This window comes from Tenrec ecaudatus, chromosome 5 (genome assembly GCF_050624435.1).
Source record: "Tenrec ecaudatus isolate mTenEca1 chromosome 5, mTenEca1.hap1, whole genome shotgun sequence".
Lineage (NCBI taxonomy): Eukaryota > Metazoa > Chordata > Mammalia > Afrosoricida > Tenrecidae > Tenrec > Tenrec ecaudatus.
This window is the reverse complement of record NC_134534.1, coordinates 21,058,979-21,083,426: the sequence shown is the minus strand read 5'-3', so window position 1 is coordinate 21,083,426 and position 24,448 is coordinate 21,058,979. Positions and strand designations below refer to the sequence as shown.

The following is a 24,448-nucleotide window of genomic DNA, read 5'->3' as shown; positions in this document are numbered from 1 at the left end:
CAGCTGACCTTGCAGTTGGTAGCCCAATGCTTATCCCACAGTGCCACCAAGGCACCTTAATTTTCCACCAAGCCTCTAGAAAACATTGCTCATTTGCAAGTACCATCACTGACTCTAAAAAGCCAGGGAACCTGGGGTGTGGTCCAGACCATAAACCCGGCCCATCTCATCTCAAAGTGAACCTTCTTGGCCTCTCAAAGTTTCTATTGGGTTCCGCTCGCTCCCTGAGTCTGTCGCGGGGTCACTTAACAACTAGACAACTCAGTTACCCTTCCGGGTGACAATGGAGCGTAGAAAGGTCCCCTGGACTGCGAGTCGGCTTCCTGGCTTTTCTAAGGCGTGTAGGCGGAAATGAAGAGCAGAATGTGTAAAGACAGAGTCCAAAGCTCCCATGGCTAAACGCTGAGACGCCAGTGTGAGGAGAGGTGAGGTCCCGGGTGGTGTCAACATTTCACCTGCCAATGGAAGGACTGGAGGCTGAGCCCACCAGAAAGGCCTTGGAAGAAAGGTCTGGCTATCTCCTCCTGGGAGTTCTGTGCATGCATGCATGCATCTTACACACACACACACACAGAGCCATGAATGAGAGCTAAGGTAAAGGCAACTGGCTTGACTTCACTGAGCTGGCTGACATCGAAAAGGAAACCAATGGGGGGAAAGTCCGACACTTTCAACCTAGCCGCTGATAACCCAGTGGGAATTTTGTTGTATTCTTTAGTAGAGGGAAAAGAACAGAATTTGGGAGCCAAGACATTCCATGCAAACACCCTCACTGACTCATCCCATGTGACTCTGTGCTGCTCAGGCCCCGGCATTTCCTTCTGCAAAACGGGTTAAGCCTCTCACACTGGCCCAAAGAAACTCAGTAATAGGCACCGAACCACTTCTCTGCCATCATCACGGAGTTCTCATTTATCAAGGACCCTGGTCCAAGATGGAGAAGCTTGTTATTAAAAACAAGTAGTCATTAAGCCCCTAGAGAGCTGGCTCATGTTTTAGGCAAAGAATCTGGGCTTCAACTGGCTCATTCTGAACCTGCCGTGGCTGAAAACTGAACCAGAAGCCGCAGGCCTCAGCACAAAGGAGCTGGATTCTCAGCTCCCCGCCAGCCAATTAACTAGCAAGAAGCCTGAGAAAAGCCATCTCACTGCAGCGGCCTCAGTTTCCTCATCAGTACATGGGTTGACAAGGCCCCTACCAAGCCAGTTGTCAGTGATGCTGTGGGGCTGCAGCAGGCGCCATCTCTGGGGGAAGGTGAGCACACTCAAGGTCACTATGGGCAGATGCTTCTACCACTGTGCTCAAGGGAGGGTGAGCCCCAGGCCTTCGAACAAGAACACAAGTACTCCCAGAGAGTGTGGCATCTCCCTTCTTGTGAATTCTGTACCATCCAACGCTGTTGTCATCGGGGGAGGGGGGAAGGGGGGGGCGCGCAGAGGGGGTTTCCCATAGCAGTGTTTGCCCAAGCCCTCACTACAACAAATCCTGGGGTGTGGTGGTGACACATTGCACTCACTGCTAACTGCAAGGTCGGCAGTTTGAAACCACGAGGCCCTCGGAGAAAGATGAGGTTTTTCTAGTCCCGTAGAGAATGACAGTCTCAGAAACCCACTGGGGCAGTTCCACCTTGTCTGATAGGCTCACAGTGGATTGAAATCAACTGGATGGCAGTGAGTTTGGTTGGGTTGGGTTGGAGCTGAACTTGAAGATTTCACTCCAAGTTACTTGGGTCATTTCCTGGGCTGAGTTCAAATGCAAAAGTCCCTAGAAGCGGCACACGCTGCCCGGGGCTTTCTCCAGGGATTCTTGGCGAAGGCGGCTCTCAGGTGCTCTCCAGAGAGCATGTGGAGACAGAGGTGAGAAAGAGCACAGCAGAGCAAACCGGAAGTTCTGTACCAGAGGACACACTTGTCAACTCGGTCATTCTGCACAGGGCTGGCCCTATGCTTATTTTTAAACTGTGCTGATGTGGTTCATTTTAAAAACGCCTTGGTGCTACCATCCAACGGGAGGAGGAAAGGTGCTATAAGAGTTACCATGTGAAGCCTGGGAATCCCGATCCCCGCCTTTCATCTCGGAGGGGAGAACAAATCCTTCCAAGGTGGTTGGTTTGTTACTGGTCATGAACTTGCTCAGTGTGTCTGCTAAGCTAGCTCGTTCTTAGGGCCCGCTGAGTCCATTTCAACTCATGGAGACCCCCACCCCTGTATCTCCACACCCCATGGGTTCTTTAGGCCGTCACCCTCTCAGAGGAGCCCTGGCAGTGTTGTGGTTTCTTGTTGGGTGGCTAACTTCTAAATCAGTGGTTCGAGGAACCGGCCATCCGGCAGGTGAAAGAAAAGGATCTCTACCAACAGAGTTTATTCTTGAAATCCCACAGAGGCAGTTCTACCCAGCACTATAGGGTCGCCACCAATCAGAAGTGACTCAATGGTAGTATGTTTTAGGCATCTTTTCAGAAGTCATGGCCACCAGTCTTTCCTGTCGCAGAACCTCTGAGTGAGGCATCCACGGTCCAGCCCTTATTTAGGGTCCCTTGGAAATCTGTCTTAACCACCAGTGGGCACGCTTTCTTTTCACTACAAAGGAATGCAAATCAACTTCCAGTTCAGTCCATTCCAGTCTGTTTGCTGAAGCTGCTGGTCAACCTGGAAGGTTTAAACACTTCCTCCTTTGTTAAGGATGAAAGACAAAAAGCACAAGCCTTGGAGCAAGGGCGGGGAACCTTTTTTCTGCCAAGGGCCGTTTGAATATTTATGGGATCATTAGAAGGCCATAGAAAATTATCTATTTAAAAATTAGCTTGTTATATTTGGTCAAAGATTTCATTAACTCACCCATCATGTGAAGGCTCTCAAACATGCACAGGGGCACTTCTACCCTGCCCTATGGAGCCGCTATGAGTCAGAATTGCCTGGATGGCAGGGAGCTTTGGGAAAGTCAAGGCTGAAACGGTTTCTCTTCCATGAGGTGTGTGATGTTAGCTGGTACTGATGATTTCAAGGGGCTTACAGATCCATGGGCCAGCCGTTCCCTAGGGAAAGAGCCTTGCCGCCTGAGGATCTTAGCAGGGGCTAGGTGCCCAATCTCTAAACCAGATCGCCAATGGATCAATCGCATTATGTTTTACTGCAAAGGTACCCGGAAGAGTCCAAATCCCCAAAGAAACCAGCACGTATAAGTCTCTCCCAGGGGTTGGAGGGTGTTGGCGGCTGAAGTCAACTGTTGATATGCTAAGCTACTAAATGAAAGGCTGGACATTAGATGAGCACCACCCCTACTCCCTCACCTCAGAAGAAAGGCCTGGCAATCCACGTCCCTAAAAAAATCAGCCTCTGAAAATCCTACGGAGCACAGTGCTATTCTGACACACGCGGGTCTGCAGGAGTGCTTAGGAACAGCACGTAGAGAGAGCTTCCAAGTGTGTGAGTGTTTGGGGAATGGGGAAATTGTGAATTTACACAGAGGGGCAGGATTCGGCCCTATTATCTAGTGCTACACTGGCCGGCCATTAACTGGCTTTCTGTAAAATCATTGCACCCTAGGCCCAGAATCCAGTCCTGCTTGAGAACATCAACGACTACTCTCCTTGGAAGGGTCAGAGATAGAAGCCATTTGTCAATCATTTCCTCCTCTTTCTCATCTATCACAGATAACCAAATCTGAAGCCTCACAAGAATGCCCTTTGAAGGGATTTGAACTATGGGGTGTATGGAGAAATTCAATCATTCTGGAAGAGGCATGAGAAGCTTAGAGGATGCAAAACGACAGAATTTCTCTTAAGCCTTAGTTCAAATCATGTAATCACAGCAGCGACTTATTTAAGCCGGTATCATCTACATCTGTTAAAATGTGTAACTGATGAAAATTAATGATGGGTGTCACATAAATGGAAGTTTAACGCAATCCTGGACATCTCGGTGGAAAGTATCGCTTGCTCTGTTGTAAGGAGAAAGCATTTCCCTTCATGCCGCACATAGCTCTCCCCTACCTTTCATAGCCAACATCTGGTTCTCCCAAAAATGTAGGTGAGCTGGAAGATTGGACCATGGAGTATTAGAGATCTTTATTCTTCCCATAATGCAACATTTCCTCAAAAGCTACTACTTTCTTCCTTGATCTATCTGTATATGGCTTATAGTCCTGAGAGCTCCTGAAGCACAGTAAACCAAATTCACTACCATGGAGTCAGTTCTGACGGAAAGCAACTCTATAGCACAAGGCAGGGCTGCCCCTGTGGGTTTCTGACACTGTGACTCTTTATGGGAGTCAAAAGTCACATCTTTCTCCCTCAGAGCAGCTGGTGGGTTTGAACTGCTAACCTTATGGCTAGGAACCCAACATATAAACACGATGCCACAAGAACACTTGCTAACCATAATAGTGCCATCCATTTTCAATCCAGTCCTCAGATCCTGGGTGGTGCCAATGGTGAATGCACTCATCTGCTAACCAGAGGTGAAGGTTTGGGTCTGCCGAGAGGCACATCAGAAGAAAGGCCTGGAGATGAAAAATCAGTCAGTGAAAACCCTACGGAGCACAGTGCTACAATGACCCTCGGCCACCAGTCGGAAGCGATTCAACGAAAACACAGTGAAACAAGTTGAAAGCAAGCTTACAAGTGGTTGCTTGAGGGCACAAATGGGATGGATGCTTTTCCGTAGGCCGGTATTCATAAAAAGAAAGAGACAAAAATCGACCTTTCATTTTTAAACAAGCCATGACCAAATGAATGCTTATGGCGCCCCTGAAGCCGTCTCAAACCCATTCCACAAGAGGATCACGTTCAAAGTGACAAGTCAAAAGTCACCAGGACATGTCAGTAGAAAGCCCAACTTACTTCCCTGGACCCAGCCTCCCTACCTGCACACCCACCCCGCTTCCCAAGCACAGGAGAGGAGGAATTCATTTGAGGAGTTTTGTGTCTCACACAGACAAGACCAACGAAGAGGACTCACCGGTGCCACCAGCCCGTTAAGCAGGGCACACACTGCTAGGCCCACACCCAAGAGTCTGCACCCTTCTTGTCACCGCCTTTCCGGCGTCCTTCTTCATCGCCACGTGCTCCAAAGTCCACAGAAAATGGCAACAAGGTTTGCAGGTTCCACCCCTCAAAGACAGAGGCATCCTAGGAACGCAGCCAGCTAAGACCCCAGGTGGACCAGGCTAGTGAGGACAAGCATTCGCCAGCCCTGCCCCTGTCATCTTTGGCTTGATTAGGGCTGGAAGGCGGGCAAACGGGAAATGGGAGAAAATTCAAGCGCGAAGCTGCTCAAGGGAGAAAGAGCAAGGCAGCTTCTTCCTTAATGCCACTGTGAGCAGTGCCCCAGCCTGGAGGTCCTGACCCCTTGTGGTCTTTCGACATAAACCAAGCCTAGGATGTGGGTGTCAGAATTCTTGGCCTGATTACAAAGAGGACAAAAATTAGTTCAATCTAATTAGGAAAATTAAACTTTCAAGGGAAGCCCCCCCTTCCCATCTCCCTAACCCCCCACCCCACCCCCTTTCTCATCACTGCCAAACTCTAGAAGAAGAAACGTGCAGATTTCATATTTCTCTTGGGAAGATACTAGAAGACAGGGTGTTAGGTTGGGTGGAGAATTCAAAGGTCTCAGGTGGAATTCCTCCCTTCAGCCCATTTGGAGGATGAAGCCCCAGGCTCCTTCTACAAATTTTGGTGAGACTTACTTCAGAAGAGGCAGAGAGGTTAGACTGCATCTCAGGTTACTCCACCATAAGCCAGACAAAGAAATTCCTGAAAGGCTATAAGCAGTTGGGTTTTTTTTTTTTTTCAGACAAGCACCCACAGGAATAGGTTAATGTAAATGTTGGATAAACAAAGCAGTTCGTTAACAGGAGTTTCTGTTGCTCCCATAAGGAAAAGTCTAACCCAGCGCCTCCTTGGCACCCAGGCAATACCCAGGCACAAGTTGCCATGGCCAAGGGGGAAAATCTACATCCCTAACTGACCCTCGCCTCAAGCTTCCCTTGTGCTTGGAAAGCAAAAGGTATGAGGGGTCGGGGAGAGGATGTTTGCGGCGCTGGTCTCCCATTCCCACTCTGGCCCCATGTCGTAGGACGGTAATTCCTCTTTCTGTCACTCCGCCAGAGGTCCTGGGGTCGGAGGGCACCCACCGACAACAATCGGAGCTTTCATCTCAGGACTCAGTTCCCACCCTGCCCCTTCCTGTTCACATCAGGTCAGCAGTGCTGCAGGAATCCATCACAAAACCTGCTGGCCCCTGGGGCTCAACCAAGAGGTCCTCTGGCCTTCCCCGCCGGCACAAGGTTGCTCTGGTTTTTAACTGGTTCTTCCGGGCACCTTTGAACTTCACTCCATCACGTACTCACTCACATACAGCCAGATAAGAGGACCTGCAGGGCAGGATTCGCAGGTTAACTAGATTTAGGGGCTTGCTGGGACCCCCTCAGTCCAGGGTGCCAGATACTGTGTCTCTAAGAAGGAGTTAGAAAGAATTCGAAAGGCTACAAAGTAACCAAGTCAGTTACTTAGCAACTGGACAAAACTTGCCTCACTCTGGAGGGTGAAGAGGCATCTCACACCCATTCATAGAGTAACAGTCCACGATTTACATGCAAATGAGGAGAGACAAAGGGGAAGGGGGAAATCTAAATTAGCCCCTGGAGTTTACAGCACCAGCGCTCAAGCTGTAGTTAGGTGTCGGGCTGAGGCCCACAGCAAAACACAAGTCCTCCTGGCAAGCGGAGTTGAATGCACGAATAAATGAATGAGTGAATGGATGGTCGGATGAGTACAAAGAACACAGGCCCCAATGAACTTCCAGCCCCCTTTCACAAATGCCAGTGACCTGGCTGGAGGGGTGTGGGTAGATGGGGGAGCCCGAGCATGTAAAATTTAGGATAAATATGAAACACTTTCCACTGGCTACAGGAATTCCCAGGGTGGTGGAAAAAGGAACTTCCAGGCTGAGGAATCTAGCATATAAGGACGGAGAAGAGCAAGCCCTTGCCCCTGCTCCTGAAAAAGGATCTTGGGAGAAAGTCTCGGGCCTGTGGGGAAGAAGATTCTGACCCTCAGAAAACACCTTTCGGAACCAGCAGGTGAAGAAGCATCCCTAAACATGGCTAACAGCCACACCCTCCCAAAGAGTCCCACTGTCCCAAAGGCTGTAAGCAAGAGGGAGCTCCCACTGCCGCCTCCTGGGCTGCCAAGTGCTCCAAGATTTTCCGTCTGCCCAAGGAACTGGAACCCCCTGCCTCTGTGTGTACTCTGCCAGGTCGGCACCCAGATCCTCAGTCCCTGGTTCAGAACAGGGTAGAGGAATACACCATCACCCACCACCCCAGCTTCACCAGGGCAGGGCGAAGGGAGGGCTCTCGTGAGGCACCAGAGCGGCCGGACCACTTACTTCTCATACTCGGTGTTGTCTCGGTCGCAGCGAGAGTCCTTGTGTTTCTGCCAGTCTTTGCCGTGCTTGCAGGTGGTGAGCAGCACCACATCCTCCCCGTTGTGCACGTGATATAAGGCATTCCTGGTGTCAGACCCTATCCCTGTCAGGTACCTCTTCCCCTTGAAGACCAGCATGTACTTCCTGAGAGGAGGGATGGTGTTAAACTTCAAAAACCCCCTCTCCCCTCCGGTCCTGGGGTGATCCTTAGAAAAGAGGGGAAGAGAGACATCAAAGTTGGGTCGGAAGTTCTCGGTGCTGATGCTGGCCTTGGCGAGCATGGCCTGGCCGATGTCAAAGCCCACGTCCTCGGTGTAGTCAGGCCAAGTGCCCGAGTATAAATTAAAAATCAGGTGGTTCCTACCGCTGTTCCACAAGTGGAGGCCCTGCACTTTGGACCGCAGGTTGTGCACGTACTGGGGGGACAACTGGTCTCTGTCTAAAGTATCCAGACTGAGGACAAAGAGGCACGCCTGGCTGGGGTCCGAGGTGTAGAACCGCGAGCCCTCGATGGCCGCTAGAATGTTTCGGTAACTTTCGGCGATTTTCTCCCCTTTCTGCTGCGGGTACACGTAGACTTTGAAGCCGTTTTTCTTGCAAAGGGCGAAATCGAAGCAGGACTCCATGCGGCACCTCTTGCCTTTGTAGATGCTCGAGTTGGCGTCTCGCTTCTGCCGGTGGGAAATGTGCGCGCTGGAGTCCTCGTTTTCCAATTGCTCCCAGGGAACGAAGGGGCGCAGAGCGTCCGGGAAGCGGGGCCAGAAATGATCCGGGCTCGGGTGGTGCAAGCCATTCCGACCGTTGTACTCCTCTCTCCGGCCGCGGCTCCTCAAAGCCCTAAACTGGACGCCTCCGAAATAAAACAAAAGGGCGAGACAAGAGCCAGCTGAGAGGAGGATGAAATAGCGTTTTTTGGCCTGCATGTGTCCTGCCTGGGTCAAGAGGATTGTAAATAAACACAAGAATCACCCAAGTTTCCCAATCAACACTTTCAGCTCCAGTCCGCCATCTTCCCGCCGGTAAAGACTTCAAACTCTCCGCTCCCACCTTCTCTGGATGCCTTTCCCCAAGCCGTGGACTGATCCAGCGCATGTGGGCGATTTCGTTAACTTTCTCCCCTTCGGTCTTTCATCTTTGGCTTGCACAATGGACGGGAGAGAGCGCAGCGGAAGACCTCGCACCCAGGGCGGGCGGGCAGCGGCCGGTGATTTTCGGGCATGCAACAAGACCGGGGGAAAAAAGAAAGCGAGGGGGGAAAGAGAGCTCCCGGTGCCCAATCACTGGCCAGCCGGAGCGGCTGCCCGGCCTCTCGGATACCTCCCGGCAGCGTGGACGAGGAGCCCCGGGAGAGCAACTTCAACTCATCCACCACTCTCCCGTGCAGCGCCGAGCACTCGGTTCCAACAAGTCAGCGCCGGGGCCCCGGGCCAGCCGCCTAGTGCATCCTGCAGCCGGCGCGCCGTAACCTCACAAATCCCTGCATCGCTCTGTCCCCCCTCGGGCAGCGGCTCCGAGACTCCGCCGGCGCTGACTCCCGGCTCGCGGGGCCGGCCCCGGGCGCACGGCGGCCCGGCCGGCGGCGCTAGGCGGCGGTGGCGGCAGCGGCGGCGGCGACGGCGGCGGCGGCGGCGGCAGCGGCGGCGGCGGCGGCGCGTCCTCCCCGCGAGCAGAGCCGGCCCCGAGCGACGCTTCGCAGGCCCCCGCGCGATCGCCGCCGGCCGCCGCGTTCGGTCGCCGACTGTTACCCGGTTCTGAATGTTACACTTACACATTCCATTCCCGACACGACAGCGCTGACCTCATCCATCCACGCAGCCCGCGCGGCGATTGGCCGGGCGTCACGTCCGGGCGGGGCGGGGCTTCCGCTGCGCCCATTCATAACCCCCGGCCCGGCCCGGCCCGGGCTCCGGCGCGGCCCGGGGACGCCGACGGGCCTGGTGTCTGCACCCTCCGCGCGCCCGGCTCGGGCCCCGCCGGAGCCCAGCGCCGCCCGCCTCCCGCGGGGAAGGAGGCACGGCCGGACCCGCGGCCCGAGCGCCGCCGGGAACGCCTCCCGGAGCCGGGGCTGGAGAGGGTGCGCGGTCCTGCGAGAAGGCTTGACAGAGACCGGGGAAGGGCTGGTGGGTGCTGGGCGGGGGTCTTTCCTAGATTAGCGGCCGCCGACCTGGAGGCGCTCGTTGTTCACCGCCAAACCCCGCGCCCCGAGCGCCCCCTTCCCCTTACCTTCCTTCTCCAGGGAGACACCCCCGACCCCCAAAGAAATGAGAGGAATGGGTGCAGTTCTTCATGCCTGTCACTGTGGGCTAAGGGTAGGAGACGCCCATTTCTACATCTTCATTTATCCTCATACAGCTCCTTACCTCCCGGCCTGACCCTCCCCAGCACCCATTTTGTAGCGAGGAGGGGAGAGGTTTTCCAAGGGTACGGAGGAGCGGGCACCTCGAGCTTGGGGCGGCCCCCAAGGTGATTGGATGCCGTTCGTGGTCCGGGTGGTTTGTAAGGAGCCATCTCCTGGGGATGGCTGACTAGAACAGCCAGCTGACCCAAGGTAGAAGGGAGATTCCCAAGTGGGAAGATCGCGTACTGGGAAAGAATGCAAATAGTGAGACCATGCTCCCTAACCCCCTGGCTCCCTGACCACCCCCCCCCCCCAACCTGGCACCCACAGCTAACCGTCTTTGGACAGCTGAAATCAGGACATTAAAAAAAACCTTTTTATTGGGGACGCTGTAACTCATCACAATCCATACATACATCCATTGTGTCCAGCACATTTGTATATTCGTTGCCATCCTTTCCAAATCATTTTTTTTCTACATGAGCCCTTGGTATCAGCTCAGTTTTCCTCTCCCTCCCCACACCCCTTCTCTCACATATCCTTGATAATTTATTAATTATTACTTTGTCATGTCTTACTCTGTCATCTCCCTTTACCCACTCTTCTGCTGTCCATGCCCCAGGGAGGGGGTTATATGTAGATCCCTGTGATCGATTCCCCTTTTTGCCTGACCTTCCCCTTACCATCCTGATATGGCTACTCTCACTATTGGTCAAAATCAGGACCCTTTTAAAAGTTTTCTAGAACCTTAAAGATATGCTAGGCTCCCAAAGAGGACATCCACCCAGAGCCCATCAGCCTGGCCTCAGAGCCTGCCTTGTGCTCTCTAGAACACCACCCACTCCCAGGCCCAGGGCCCAGCCAAGCTGGACAAACAGTTGCCTGGGGCAGCAAGCTGTTTAGTGATTGTTTATTATGGGAGTGACCAAGAGTGAGGGACAGACACTTCCCAGCTTCCCTAAGGCTACAGAAAATCCCAGCGGGGTGTGGACCCAGGGCACAGCTATCCCCAGACCTGGTGGAAACTTTCAGAAGAGTGTTGTTTCAGATTTGTTTTAATAAAGGGAGGAAGGGACGTGGGTGGGACATGACTATACATTCCTCCAACCTCTCCCTCTTTGTGGCCCTCCTGTGATGAGGCCGCTTTTCTAGGCTTGATGGTGTGCCCTTGGAGAGACCTGGGACAGGAATGAGAATTCGGCTGTCCTCCAAATACAATGATGATGACAAGACCCGGATTAAGGCAGTGATTGAAACCATATGGGACCCAGCAACAAGGGACTGAGCAAGTCCCCTCACCTCCCCCTCCCCGCGCCCCCAGCCTGGGCTGCTGAAAGAAATCCCGGCCAGGAAGCCTCCTGTTCCCATCGGGGTGCAGATTGGACTCTGGAAGTTGGGGCAGTGGGGTTACACACTCAGGTCTCCCGAGGAGGCTGTGGCATATTCTGCTCGACTTCATTTAGTGATCACTGATGCCCTAATCCCACGCCTCCACGTTCCCTCAAAGGCCAGTCACTCCTCAGGAGAAAGATGAGGCTTTCTGCTCCGGTAAAGATTGAAAGTCTCAGAAAACCACAAGGGCAGTGCTACTGTGTCCTGCCAAGGCGCTCTGAGATGATATCCGCTCAATGGCAGTGAGTATGTCGACAGGGAAGCCTTCATACTGACAAGAGAAGCTTGAGTGAGGAGCCCAGATCTGCTGGCCCCTTCTGTGGGGGTGGTGTCATCTCTGTGCATCTCACTTTCCCCCTCTCTAAAGCTGAAAGACTTCTGTCTTTCTTGCCAGCCTCTTTCTTACCATCGATTAGTTGATCCGGGTAACATGAGCCCAGACTCCACATTTCAGGATTCCTCTGGGATCCTAAGCAGCCCCACAATAGCATCATCATGGCGTCTCCTGTTTTACTCCTTCCCCAGGTCTCCTCAGTAGTGGGAATCCATCTGTCCAGATGTGTTCCCTCACAGTCGACGGGGCTCCTTGAGAGCTGCGACCCCATCTGTCTGACTCCTGCCTCCCCAGCACCCTGGTTGGTGCTTTGGCTGACACTCAGTCCATGCCTTGAACGCTTGAGTGAATCTCTCAAATTCTGCTTGAAGCCAGTGCTTGAAACAAGCAGGGGAGGGAAAACCCAGCGGTCCCCTCCCCAAACAGGACTTTGGTTCCTGTTATTGACTGGGAAGGTTTTTCTTCACAGAGGCAAATCTGTGTCAATCCTGCAAGGGCGCCTGTGAGGTTATGGAATTCCTCTGGTCAAAGGCCCAGCCTTTCTCCCTCAGATAACAGACCAAAGGGACAAGGCCCTGCTGGGTCTTTCCAGACCCCACCTACCCTTATCAGACCCCTCTTCACTCGTTTCTTATTCTTCCCTTTCCTCCACCCCCATTGTTGCCTCTCCAAAGATATCTCTCCTTCCTTCAAGGCCTTTGCATAGTCTGATCCAGTCCCACAATCCATTCCTTCACTTCTTTGAAGTCTCTGCTCCAGTGCCACCAATGAGACCTTTCTTGGTTGTTGTAAACAACACAGCAACTCACCCGCATGATCCTCGCCCAGCTACTCTAATCAATGTCTGCCTTGGTTTCTAATTCCTTCTCTGCCAAGACCTCCGGAAAACTCAGAGCAGGCTATCTGCATGCAAGGCCTCCCGCACAGCCCTGGAAAGAAGGCAGGGTACAAATGGGGCCTTCCCAGAGAGGTCATCAAGGCGCCGTGGATAGGCCCATCCTCCAAAAGAATCGACTCTTTTTTCTTCTTTCCCTGGAGTTGTAATTCAGACTGAACGCACGCTGCAGCCCTCAGGTCCTCACTTTCAGCGGGCAAAATTGAATGATGGTGCGGGCAAAGAATACTGAAAGTACCGTGGGCTGCCAAAGGAACAGACACATCTGTCTTGGCATAAGGACAGCTGGAAGGCCGCTTCGAAGCGCGAGGGTGACAGCTTTCATCTCACACCCTGTGGATGTGCTGTCAGGAGAGACCGGTCCCCGGAGAAAGGCATCATGCTTGCTAAAGCAGAAAGAGAAGAGGAGAAAGGTCCTTGGTGAGATAGCTTGACAACATTGGTGCCACCATGGGCGCAAACATACGGACAGTGGTGAGGGTAGCACCAGACCAGGCAGTGCTGTCTTCTGTTGGGCATACGGTGGGAGGCCTCAGAACTGACTGGGCAGCGCCTAACATTCTGTTCAAACCCAGGAGGGCGCAAAAACAGAAGTCACCTAGGGAGGAGGGAGCCAGGTCTCCACTCTTAGAAAGGAAGAGAAATGAGACTGACAGAGGCAATCCTGGGAGACAGCCCCCAGAGCAGACTAGCAGGAAACACTAACTGAGGCCAAGGCCAATCTCCCCACATGTCACATCCCCAGTCAAGTGCTTTACAAACACCGTCCCTTTGGCACCTCACAAACCTGATCACACAAACGCTATCCCTCTCCCCTGTTCTAGGGAAACAAGTTGAACCCTGGGGCAGGCGCTCACATTCCCACATGCTTTAAACAAATACTTATCACATAGCCAACATAGGAGAGTGTTTTTTTTTAATTATGAGGAAACAGAAGTAAAAGAGAATCAGATTGTTCCACAAACTTCCACCACACCCCCACCCCCGCCCCAAACATTTTGAAGCCACCTGGTATAAGGGAGAAAATTCAGGGCCCAATCCTGGGAGCATCTGGGCAGCACGTTCCCCAAAGAAGAAGCCCCGACGGGGCAGTGGTTGTGGTCCCGGGTCGAGAGCTTCCACATTAGCAGTATGAACCCTCAGCCACTCTGCGTTCCAGTCCCGTAAGAGTTACAGCGCCGCCCTATGAGAAGCAGCTCAGGGTCTGCAGCATCCTCAGCACCAAGGACATTTGGTACTCCATAGCTCTTTGGTGCCAGGAACTATTTTGCACAGTGAGATGTTAGCTACCTTTGTAGCCAATGGCACTTCCCCCTCCCGCCCCGCCTCCAGCTGTGACACCAGAAATCACCAAATGCCTGGAAGCAAAATCACCACCACTCCCAGGTCCATTCACTCACTGCCTGCAAGTCAATTCTGGACCATAGTGACCCTACGGGACAGGGTAGAAGTGCCCCTTTTCCTCCTCCTCCTTTTTTATAACAGTTTTATTGGCACAGAACTTACATATCACACAATTCAGTAGTTCAATCACATCAAGGAGAATGGGGCATTCTTACTATATCAGTTTGAGAACATCTCCCCCTTCACCACCCCCACCAACCCCCGTGGTTAAATTGCCTTGAAAATGAGTGGTACACTCAGTTGGAGAGCTCCCTTTCCCCTCCCATCTGCATTTTTAATTCCTGGAATCCCCTTTTCATCCCTATCACCCACTCCCTACCCCTGCACCCACCCTTGGATCAGTTATTACCTCTATGCAGCCACAAACTGGGAAACCAACAGAAACGATTAAAAAAAATAAGGTGGTAAGGAAAAAATAATATAAAGGACAAAATATAAATAATGAGTAAGAAAGTAAGGATGACTGTTACTCTTTATGAGAGTAGAAAGCTTCATCTTTATCCCATGGACTGGCTGTGGGTTTAGGACTGCTGACCTTGAGGTTCACAGCCCAACACATAACCCAATATACTACCAGGCCTCCTCATATGCTAACCTAGTCAAATGACTTGCCCAAGGTCAGCTGACTCTCAGTGGATAATTGAGAATTTGGCCCTCATGTTCTCACTGCTCACCAGGGCTTTGCCACTTCCTGTGGAAATGTACTTTGTCTCCTTTAATCAAGGATGTTTATACCTGACTGAGCAAAACCTCTTTCTCAGAACCTTTTACTAAGAACATACTCTGTGAAAGGCAATGAATAAGATAGACCAGGAAGGAATGGTGACACTTGGGTTGCAGTGTTGATGAATCATATAGAAACTATCATGAATTGTCAGAAGAACAAACAAACCTGTCTTGGAAGGGGTAGAGCCAGAATGCCCCTTAGAATTGAGGATGATGAAACTTTATATCACGTACTCTGGATGTGTTGTCAGGAGGGACCAGGCTCTGGAAAGGACATCGTGCCTGGTAAAGTAGAGGGGCAGCTAAAAAAAACAGACCTTCCACAAGATGGACTGACACAGTGGCTGCAACAATGGGCTCACACGTACTAACAATGGAAAGCCTGGCGCAGGACTGGGCGGTATTGTGGTACACAGTGTCTCTCTGAGTCAGAGCTGACTCAGTAGCCCTGACAACACCAAAAACACCAGGGATCCAGGGTATAAAAATCCACCAAAGCATCCACTTCCAACCTAGTGGAGGAGATAGAAAGTCATAAGTAAATAAATGAAAAGATAATTGCAGATAGTTCTATGGAGACATGGAAAACGTAGTAAGACAGGTAGTGATGGGGAAGCCGATATATGGAGACTCACCTTAGAGAAGGATGGTTGGCAGAGGTTTCCTTGGGAGTTTCACATTTCTGCTCACAGATAACGATGGGGGAGGAGTCTCGGGAGCAGGATGCCAGGCAATAGGGAGGCTGTGTATCTGGTCATTGCAATGGTCCTGTGGCAGGAATGTGATTGGTGAATTAGAAATGTAGTACTAAAACGTCGACAGGCATCATGACCACCCAATTGGCCTGTTTAAATACACATTACTGGGCCCTCCCCCCATCATTTCTGATTCTGCAGATCTGGGGTGGAGTCCAAGAATCTGATGCTGAGGCCACAGGCCCAGGCAGCCCACTGAGGTTCACGGGCTTAATGCACCTGAAGGAAAGACGATGGGGCTGTAATGGAGCAAGGGCAGAGAAGAGAGGCAGGCGATGAGGTCAGAGAGGCGTCAGGAACCTTATCATGTCCTGGCACTACCTGCTAAGTGAATCATGCGGATTTTGTGCAGGTGGGGTGAGAAGGCCTCCCAAGGGGTTCAGCAGGCCAGTGATGTGATCTGATTTCCATTTTTAACAGAGCATCCTGGCTCTCTCAATGGCAAATGCACAAGCAGCGCCTCAAGCTTCTTCATCTAATGTATATTTTTGAAAGCCTTTACTCTTTACAATGGCCCGGCAAACCAGGAAGAAAAGGGAAGCTTCAGGACCTATTTCCATGTCACAGAAATTCCGACCACCAGAATCGTCTTTGGGTCCAAGCCTTTGGGCCCGTAGCCAATGATAGCTCATGAGCCAGGCTAGCTTGCTTTAGTGTTTATTAATGCTACACATTAAGATGGAGAATTCTCTCTATAACTTTAACTCCAGGGTTTGATAGATCAACCTGGGTTAAGTCATCTGCAGCTCTGCCTTGTATGCGTATACTTGGCATGTGCCTGGTGGCTTGGCATATTCTTGGGGCTGGCTATTGCTTCCGTTAGAAGCCAGCGAGTGTTTTCTGAGTTGCAGTGACGACAAAGAAGTTGCCCAGATGCCACCTAGCCATCTTATAAACATTTGACTGACCCCTGGTGGTAGGTACTGAAGCTCTACCCTGCTGGCTCGCTGGGTACCTGCTTTTGCCCCTGGAGATTTTCATTCGCAGAACAATGCATGTGCCACCCAGCCCCGGGCCCCATGGGGGGTGGGGGTGGGGGAACTCCACCTTACAAAAGGAGAAATAGGCCTGGGAAGAAATATTCACGATAAATAAAATTGGCCCTGTGTAATAATTTATGAGGAGGAAGTCACTCAGCGTGTGTTGGTCCCTGTTGGGGTTTGCAGATCTCGTTACCCATGGAGGGAATGGGAAATGTCAAGGACTGAAGGTGCGGCAATCAGGAAGTCACCCAGAATTTGAGTCAGTCTTTTCCCCCCCATTAGATTTTAGAACTTTGGATTATGCAAGGCACAACAAATACCGGTGCTCTCAACAATGGCCATGAGATCTTAAAGCTGGAGCCGACCCCTTAAAGGGAGGGTAGATCATGTTCATCCTGCTTCAGTGACCTGTGCGTACTTCAGGAGTGTCAAACCCATTTGAAAGTGGTGATCTGTGTGCAGTATGTGGGCCAAATCGCACACAGATACGATGGACCACGCAGTCCATTGTTTAGACCAGTCCTGGGTTTTCACAAGTTGTGTCTTTTGTCGAATTTCCTCCATTTCTCGGAGTCTTGGAATTTTCAAAGCAAACCTCCGAGCCAGTTTCAAGGCCCTTGTAACCATTCTAAGTTAGTGAAAATGCATATGGAGATGAAAGGGCTTCAAAAAATTCTTGGGTGGAAAAGCCATCTGTCTGAATTCCGTTTTTCCACAAACTGCAAGGGTAGCAGTTCAAAACCACCAGTTGATCCGAAGGAGAAAGTCAAGGCTTTCTGTCTCCTCCCCTCAAAAGTTAGGGTCTTAGAAACCCACGGGGCAGCTCTCCCCTGTCCTATATGGTCACTAGACGTCGGAATCCACTCAAGGGCAGTAAGTTTGGTTTGGGTTTGGATGTCCACAAAAGTCTACCTGGAAAAGGAAGTCTTCATTCTGAAAACTTACAAGCTAAACCAACACCACCATTCTTCAAGTGACGAATTCGCCATCACTTTCGGTCCGCCCAGCTCTTCTGTTTCATTTCCCAGATTTACCACCTCTACTTCTGTCCTTCAAATACTCATTCTTTTGTTGTTGTTGTTTCTAATCTGTGTGTGTGTGTTAAATAGATAGGTAGCAAACTAGATTTTGACAACTTTCACACCTCACCCACATAACACGCTCATCATGCTATCAATCATCACCACTGGCCATTTCCAATTTTTCCATTACCCTTAGCCACGAAGCTTAGCAGACACTGGTCTTGTTTTCTCAGAGGAAACCACCTGGTGGAAATTCAGGCCGCTCATCAAGAGATCAAAAGAGGAATTGCATTAGGTAAATCTGCGGCACGAGACATCTGTAGAATATTGAAAAGCAAGGAGGTTACTTTGAGGACTAATATGCACCTGACCGAAGCCATAGTATTCACACGCATGCGAAAGTTGGACAGTGAATAAGGAAGACGGAAGGAGAACCTGAGCATTCGAATTCTGGCTGAAGAAGAATATTCAACGTAGCATAGACTGCTAAAAGGACAAACCCTTCCATCTTGGAAAAAGTACAGAGTGCTCTTTAGAAGCAAGGATGGCAAGACTTCATCTTGCCTACTTTAGACATACATACAGGCCCTGGAGAAGGACAGCATGCTTGGTAAAGCAGAGGGGCAGCAAAACAGAGGCAGGCGCTCCAGGAGATGGATTGACCCAGTGGCTGCAACCATGGGCTCTGGCATGGGATCAATTGTGAGGATGGGGCAGAACCGACAGGGCTTTGTTTCCTTCCGCTGCGCATATGGCTAAGAACCAACCTCACGGCATCTAACAACGGCAACAATAACGGGAGTTTCACAAGGAAAAAAGTATGAAGAAGGCTAATACTTCAACACTTTCTAGTACATGTATATGTACATTTTAGCAGAGGCTTCATCTATCTGAAAATCTAAATGTTCAGACCACACAAAAGCAACCTAAAAATATACACTGTGGCTGTCCGGGCGCCTTAAGACGGGAATTGGCAACAGCAGCCCCATTCATGACTTCCCTAATTGTCTCCCCTACTGGGGATTTGCGCCTCTGTCAGCCCACTCTAGCCCCTGGTCCATGATGCCTCATCACACGGGAAAATGCAGCCTTCAGTCCTGCTTGAGACTGGGTAAGTCTCATTCCTTTCTTGTTCTTCACAGCCTGTGGAGACTTGTTGCTAATGGGAACCTTCAGCCAAAGCCTGCTTCAAGGGCCCGCAGGCCCACGGCCCAGCCCCAGCCCTTGCAAAGCTCCCCTCCCCCAGCTGCCCTGCCCTGCCCCCCCCCAACCTCTCTTCCAGCAGCTTCTCCATCTAAACTCACCTCTGACCTGTCACCCCCCTTTTGGCTTGTCTGATCTTGGAATTCCTTGCAACCGGAACTGCCAATTGTTGCAAATTACATGGTGCCTTGATGGGGGAACGTTAATCCTCAGCGGCTCCCCAGGAGACCACCAAGCCTGTTCTGGAAGTGAGAAAAGATCACATTAATTGGAAGCCACATGCACTCTACTATAGTAGTGACCACCTCTCTTTGCAACTACTTAGGACCCAACACTGGGGGAAGGGCCCTGGGAATCAGCCAACACTCAGCACAGTGGGCCGGCCCAGTCCCTGTGTTCACCAATATGGTCTCCTAGATGCAATCTACAGGAAACTTCCGGAAAGTTCCCTTGTCTCTTTTGGCACCATAGTGTGACATATTTGGTCAACGGTGTGTGCATTTATTTGCACAGGATAAATAGTACAATATTATCCTTAATGGACTTCATTCCATTGGAAACAGAGGACAACAGTGGTCCCACACAAGAGTTTGGGAGTCTGACCAAATGAGAAAACAAAACAAACTCTGCCATTGAGTTGGTTCCAGCCCATTGCGACCCTATAGGATAGGCTAGAACTGCCCCTGTGGGTTCCCAAGACTGTAACTCTTTCCAGGAGTAGAAAGCCCTGTCTTTCTCCTCGGGAGCAGCTGGTGGTTTAGAACTGCTGACGTTGAGGTAGCATCCCTCGTAACCATTAGACCAACCACCGGGGCTCTTAGTGAGTCTGACAGCTGGGGTTCAACCCTGACTCCATATCATACTGACAGCAACTTTAGAAAAATGACTTAAAGTCTTTAAACCTGCGTTGTCCCATCTGCCAAAAAAAAGGAATGTTAAAAATTATTTCTTATGTCTCCAAGATCATGCCCATCGACTCTGAATGCAGTGGCCAGTGCTTCCACATGGCACAAATGGCTCCCACTTAAACCCGGAGCACTTGTTGGCATAGTGGATTCCTTGTTGGCCTGCTAACCGCAGGGCCAGCAGTTCAAACCCACCATTGACTCGAGGGAGAAAGTGGAGCCTTTCTGCCCCGTAAAGATGTACAGCTTTGAAAAAAACCCAGAGGAACAGCTGCAATAGTCCACCCTGCGGGGTTGATGGCAATCAGAACTGACTCAAAGGCAACCAGTTTGGTTTTGGAGTGCCTCCCAGCGATTCCCCGGGGTGGAGGTGGGGGGGGGGGGGATGCCTCCCAATCAGTCACATCCAGAAAGCCCGATGGAGCAGCTCTACTCTGGGTCTCATGGGGTCACAGAAGTGGACTTGGCAGCACCTAGCAGGATTGGGGCGGGGGGCGGAGTAGGCCTCCTAAAAATACTCAAGATCATCATGGTCTCCCAGCCCTCCTCTGCCCTCTGAACTCGCCAAGAGCCCCTTAGCGTTAAGTGGCTTGGTCTCACATTTGCCTTTTCAGGAGTTCACATCTTCCAGAATGGGCCGCACGTCCTTCATGATTAGGACGGACATTCTAGCAGACCTTGCTGGAGTGCGGCAGTGGCGAATGAAAGGAGGCATCGCTGTGTTCGCTCATTCACCCATTCTCTCCCCCAACAGGAACACGGGAGAGGCAGCCCCCCTGGGAACAGGTCTGAAAGCACGGAGGGATACAAAACAGGCCAAACAGACCCGGTGAGTTCAGGGAAGAAGCCAGCCAGGTGCGCTTCCATTGCGTGGATTGCGATGGAGGTCACAAAGGAGAACAGGCTTAAACTGTTGAATGGGAAGCCAATGTGCTAGGCAGATTTTTACTTAAGTCAAATAAACATGTTTAAAATCCCAAACGCTACTGTTTATTGAGTAGACGGGGCCCCAGGTGATAAAGTGAGACAGGGAGATGGTGGCAACGGGCAAATAAACTCACTAAGGAATTGCCCAGTGTGTTAGTCTGGGTGGACTAGAGACACAAACCCCGAGGCACTCAAATATAGGCATAAGAAAGAGCTTTATATACTAGAGTAGTTCAATATTGAGAAAACATCCCAGGCTAGTCCAGATCAAGTCTATAAGTCCAATATTAGTCCATATGTCCGATACCAATCTATAAAATCCTCCTCAGACTTATGAAACACATGTGATGATGCCGAAATGCAGGATGATCACAGGCCAGTGGGTGGACCCAGTGATATTGTAAGCATCTCAGCGCTGGCAGGGGTCTCCAACCCCAGGGCTTCTCTAACTCCCAGAGCCGCATCAGGGTAGGTCCAGGTGGATATGGGTGGGCAAATGAAGCTGCCACAAAAACATGATTGGTGGCAGATCAAAAGCATCACAGTTACAGGTGGGAACTACAGAAGCAGGAAAGGGACTGTGATTGGGACATGGACATCATTAGATAGAAGGACCTACAAGACTGTCCCAAGGCGGTCAGAGTGAGACTGATACGGTATGACTGATTAATTCCCCTGTCCTGTCTCCAGTATAGTGACCTGCATCAAGGACACACAGAAGCAAGCCCCTAAGAGAGACTGCCCCTCCCTGGGCTGGCCAGAGAAGGGTGGGGGCAGTCTACTCTCCCAAGCACTCTGCCTGAGGGCAAGATCATACCCTTCTGCAAACCAGGGTGCTCAGAATTTAAGCTCTAATAATGTACCATCGCCCATAGTCCAAGATAAAGTGTAGATATCTGCTTTGCAGCCCCCTTAAACTCGGGAAACACCAGTTCTGTGATAGGCCTTCCCATGAAGCTGCTCATAACATGGGCCAAACATTCCCTCACTGTACTGGGCGTAGAAGAGGAAGGAAGTCCTCCCATATCCCATAATGACAGTCCTTACAGTTGGGCATCCTCCAGTCGGTTCTGACTCATAGTAACCTCGCCTGGCACAGTAGGACTGCCCCATAGGGTTTTCGGGGCTGTGAACTTTATGGGAGCAGATTGCTAGGTTTTTCTGGAGCCACTGAATGGGTGTGAACCAGCAACCTTCGGGTTAGCAGCCCAGTTCTGAATGGTTGTGCCACCCGACAGCTTTCCCAAGAAAGGCGCAGCCGGTCTTCTTGTAACCTCATCTTGGAAGTGGCCTCTCATCGCTTTTGCCTAGCCTTAGAGATTGCCTAACAGGATGTCTTCGGTAACAGCTGAGAGTTTCTATTTCTAATCAAGTCCCATGTGACGAGGATACTACTTGTCAGAAAGCCATTCTTTGCAGCGTTCCAGTTCAGTGTATGTATGTATGTATGTATGTATGTATGTATGTATGTATGAACGAATGAATGAATGAGAGGGAACCCATGGATGCTTATCGTTGACTGGGTTATATGTCGCTTTAAGTAGGACCGATCTCTTCCTAAGACGCTGGTACTGTGCAGTGGTTAAGTGCTCACTGCTACCTGAAAGGAAGGCAGTTTAAACCAACAGCCACTCCAGCAGAGAAAGATGCAGCAGTCTGCTTCCATAAAGAAGAAAAATCCCCAACGCCACTACCATCGAGTCGATTCTGACTCACAGTGACCCTAATAAATTTTCTGAGACTCTCCATCTTTATAGAAGCAGAAGACCTCATCTTTCTCCAGCAGAGTAGCTGGTGATTTGAACCGCCAAAGCCAGCAACCCCACATCTGAACCATAGTAGCACAGTCTTGGGACCCCTGTGGGGAAGTTCTTCTGTGTCCTACAGAGTCACGAAGATAAAACACAACCAAAAGCCCACAGCCATTGAGTCAGTAGTGACTCAGAGCAACCATGCATCGGGTTTCCAAGGTGGCACGTCTTTATGGGGACAGAGAGCCTCATCTTTCTCCCAAGGAGCACTGGTGGGTTTGAATCTCCAACCTCGGGGTTAGCTGACCAATGTTTATGGGACAGCATCAAGTGACTCTATGAGCCAGAATGTGCTCAATGGCCATGGGTTGGGTTGGGTTTTCTCTCCCCTAGCCAGTCCTCACTGTCGTCTGCTTCCCTAGGGCAACTTCCTGCACACACACTGGCAAGAAGGCGACCACATGACTAGCACTCCATGCGTCCACGAGGCCAGTGCTTGGCGAACAACGGGCTGGCCTGAAGTGCATCCGAGCTCTCATTTCCACAAGTCTTTTTTCCAGCATCTGCAAATCCCTGGGAGCCAAACCTTGCCTGCTAAGTTACAGATTCACAGAGCCGGGAAGGGATATTTTTAGAGATTCTCTTTTTCAGTTCCTTGCTTTCAAGAAAGTGTAGAAAGAGGGGCAAATTTCAGCTCCACTGGGATCCTTAAGAGCCTGACGAAAGAGTGATTGTGAATTAATGCAGATTTGCTTTTCCTGAGGCATGAGGCAGGACTCTCCAGTTGGTGTCCCCTGGAGACACTTCTCTGACCTGGCTTCCTCACCATCCGCAGGGGTTTTGCCCCCTGCTGCTCACGGGGGTGGGGAGGAGGCGGGTCCCAGCTCCTCTTTGCAACTCAAGAAAATCTGGCTGCACCCCCTCCCCTTCCCCAATGGACGAGTGTTTGCTGTTGCTGAACAGCTGCTTGGGGTGCAGGGAGGCAAATGTTTCTAAATATATGTTCATATTGTACATTGGTGTGTCGAGAAAAATTATATCTCCACTTGGGTGTTCTGTACAAAACAAAACAAAATCCTTACACTAGTACCTGTGCACCTCTCACCCTCTGCCCCCTAACTGGAGAGTCCAGTGACACCCTCATTTCATCTTCTCCCCACCCCCCTGGGATGAGTGCCTTCTTGTCACAGTCTGACAGCTTCAGGTACGTGCTAGCATACCCACTGCACACATCTCTTGAGTCTCTGAGTTTCCATAGCTCCCAGGCTCCAAGTCAACACCTGCCTTTCTGGGGTGATGCTTACAGGGGCTTGTTTGGGATCACGCTGGAAAGCAGTCTCTTTAAAATGTAGGCAAATTAACCCAGTGTTTGTTCTTCCTGTTAGCTCTTTGTCTAACTTGAAATGATTTCCCGATATATATGTTGTGAGTGCCCTTGAGGTGATTTTGATATGTGTGTGCACCTTTTTAAAAAGCATTTTATTGGGAGCTCTTACAGATATGATTACAATCCATAGTTCCATTAGATCAAGCATAATTGTACAATTGCTGCTATCATCATCATTTTCAATACATGTTCTTTTCTTCTTGAATGCCTTGATATCAGGTCCCCTTCATTCCCTCTCTCCCCTCCCCTACCAGCCCCTCAACCGTCAATATATTATATATTATTATTAGCATTTAGTTTTTGATATAACTTCCACCATCCTATTTATCAAATCACCTAAAATTCTGATATTTGATTCTGAAATTCTAAAATATATTCTAAAATGTATCTTATAGATATAACATCTGGGGGTCTTAAAGGCTTGAAATTACACAAGCAGCCATCTAGCAGAGCAGCAACAAACCCACATGGAAGAAGCACACCAGCCAGCACAAACCCACATGGAAGAAGCACACCAGCCAGCGCCTTCATGAGGTGTTGGCGGGATCAGGTAACAGGTATCAGAAGACAACAAACAAACATACTGTTGAGAACAAGGGGGATTGGAGCAGAGACCCAAAACCCATCTGTAGACAATGGGACATCTCATAGAAGAATCGCAAGGAAGGGATTAGTCAACCAGGGTGCAGTATAGCACTGATGAAACACACAATATTCCTCTGGTTCCTTGAGGCTTCCTCACCCCACATGACCATGACACCAATCCTGCCTTTGTGGGCTAGGGGGGAGCATGTACCCAGGTAAAAGCTCAAGACATTTAGAATCCAGGTCAATAAAATAAACAAATAAACCCCTCAGGAACAGAAATGGGAGTGGTGATATCCAGGAGGATAGGGGGAAGGAGAGAGGAGGGGGGAAGAAACCACAGGGGAAGGAAGACATGGTTGTGTAAGGTATGAACATAATATTTTGTAATTTATCAAGGGGAACAAGGTG

The 24,448-nt window shown here is 50.6% G+C and overlaps 1 protein-coding gene across 1 annotated transcript in view; it reads right to left on the bottom strand.

Moving 5' to 3' along the window:
* Positions 1–9,045, bottom strand: part of EXT1 (exostosin glycosyltransferase 1) — a 300,832-nt gene extending 291,787 nt beyond the window's left edge. The window contains exon 1 of the mRNA XM_075549340.1: positions 7,392–9,045. Within this exon, the coding sequence (XP_075405455.1) occupies positions 7,392–8,353 (962 nt within the window). The 5' untranslated portion in view covers positions 8,354–9,045. The remainder of the gene's footprint in view (positions 1–7,391) is intronic.
* Positions 9,046–24,448: the final 15,403 nt, after the last annotated feature.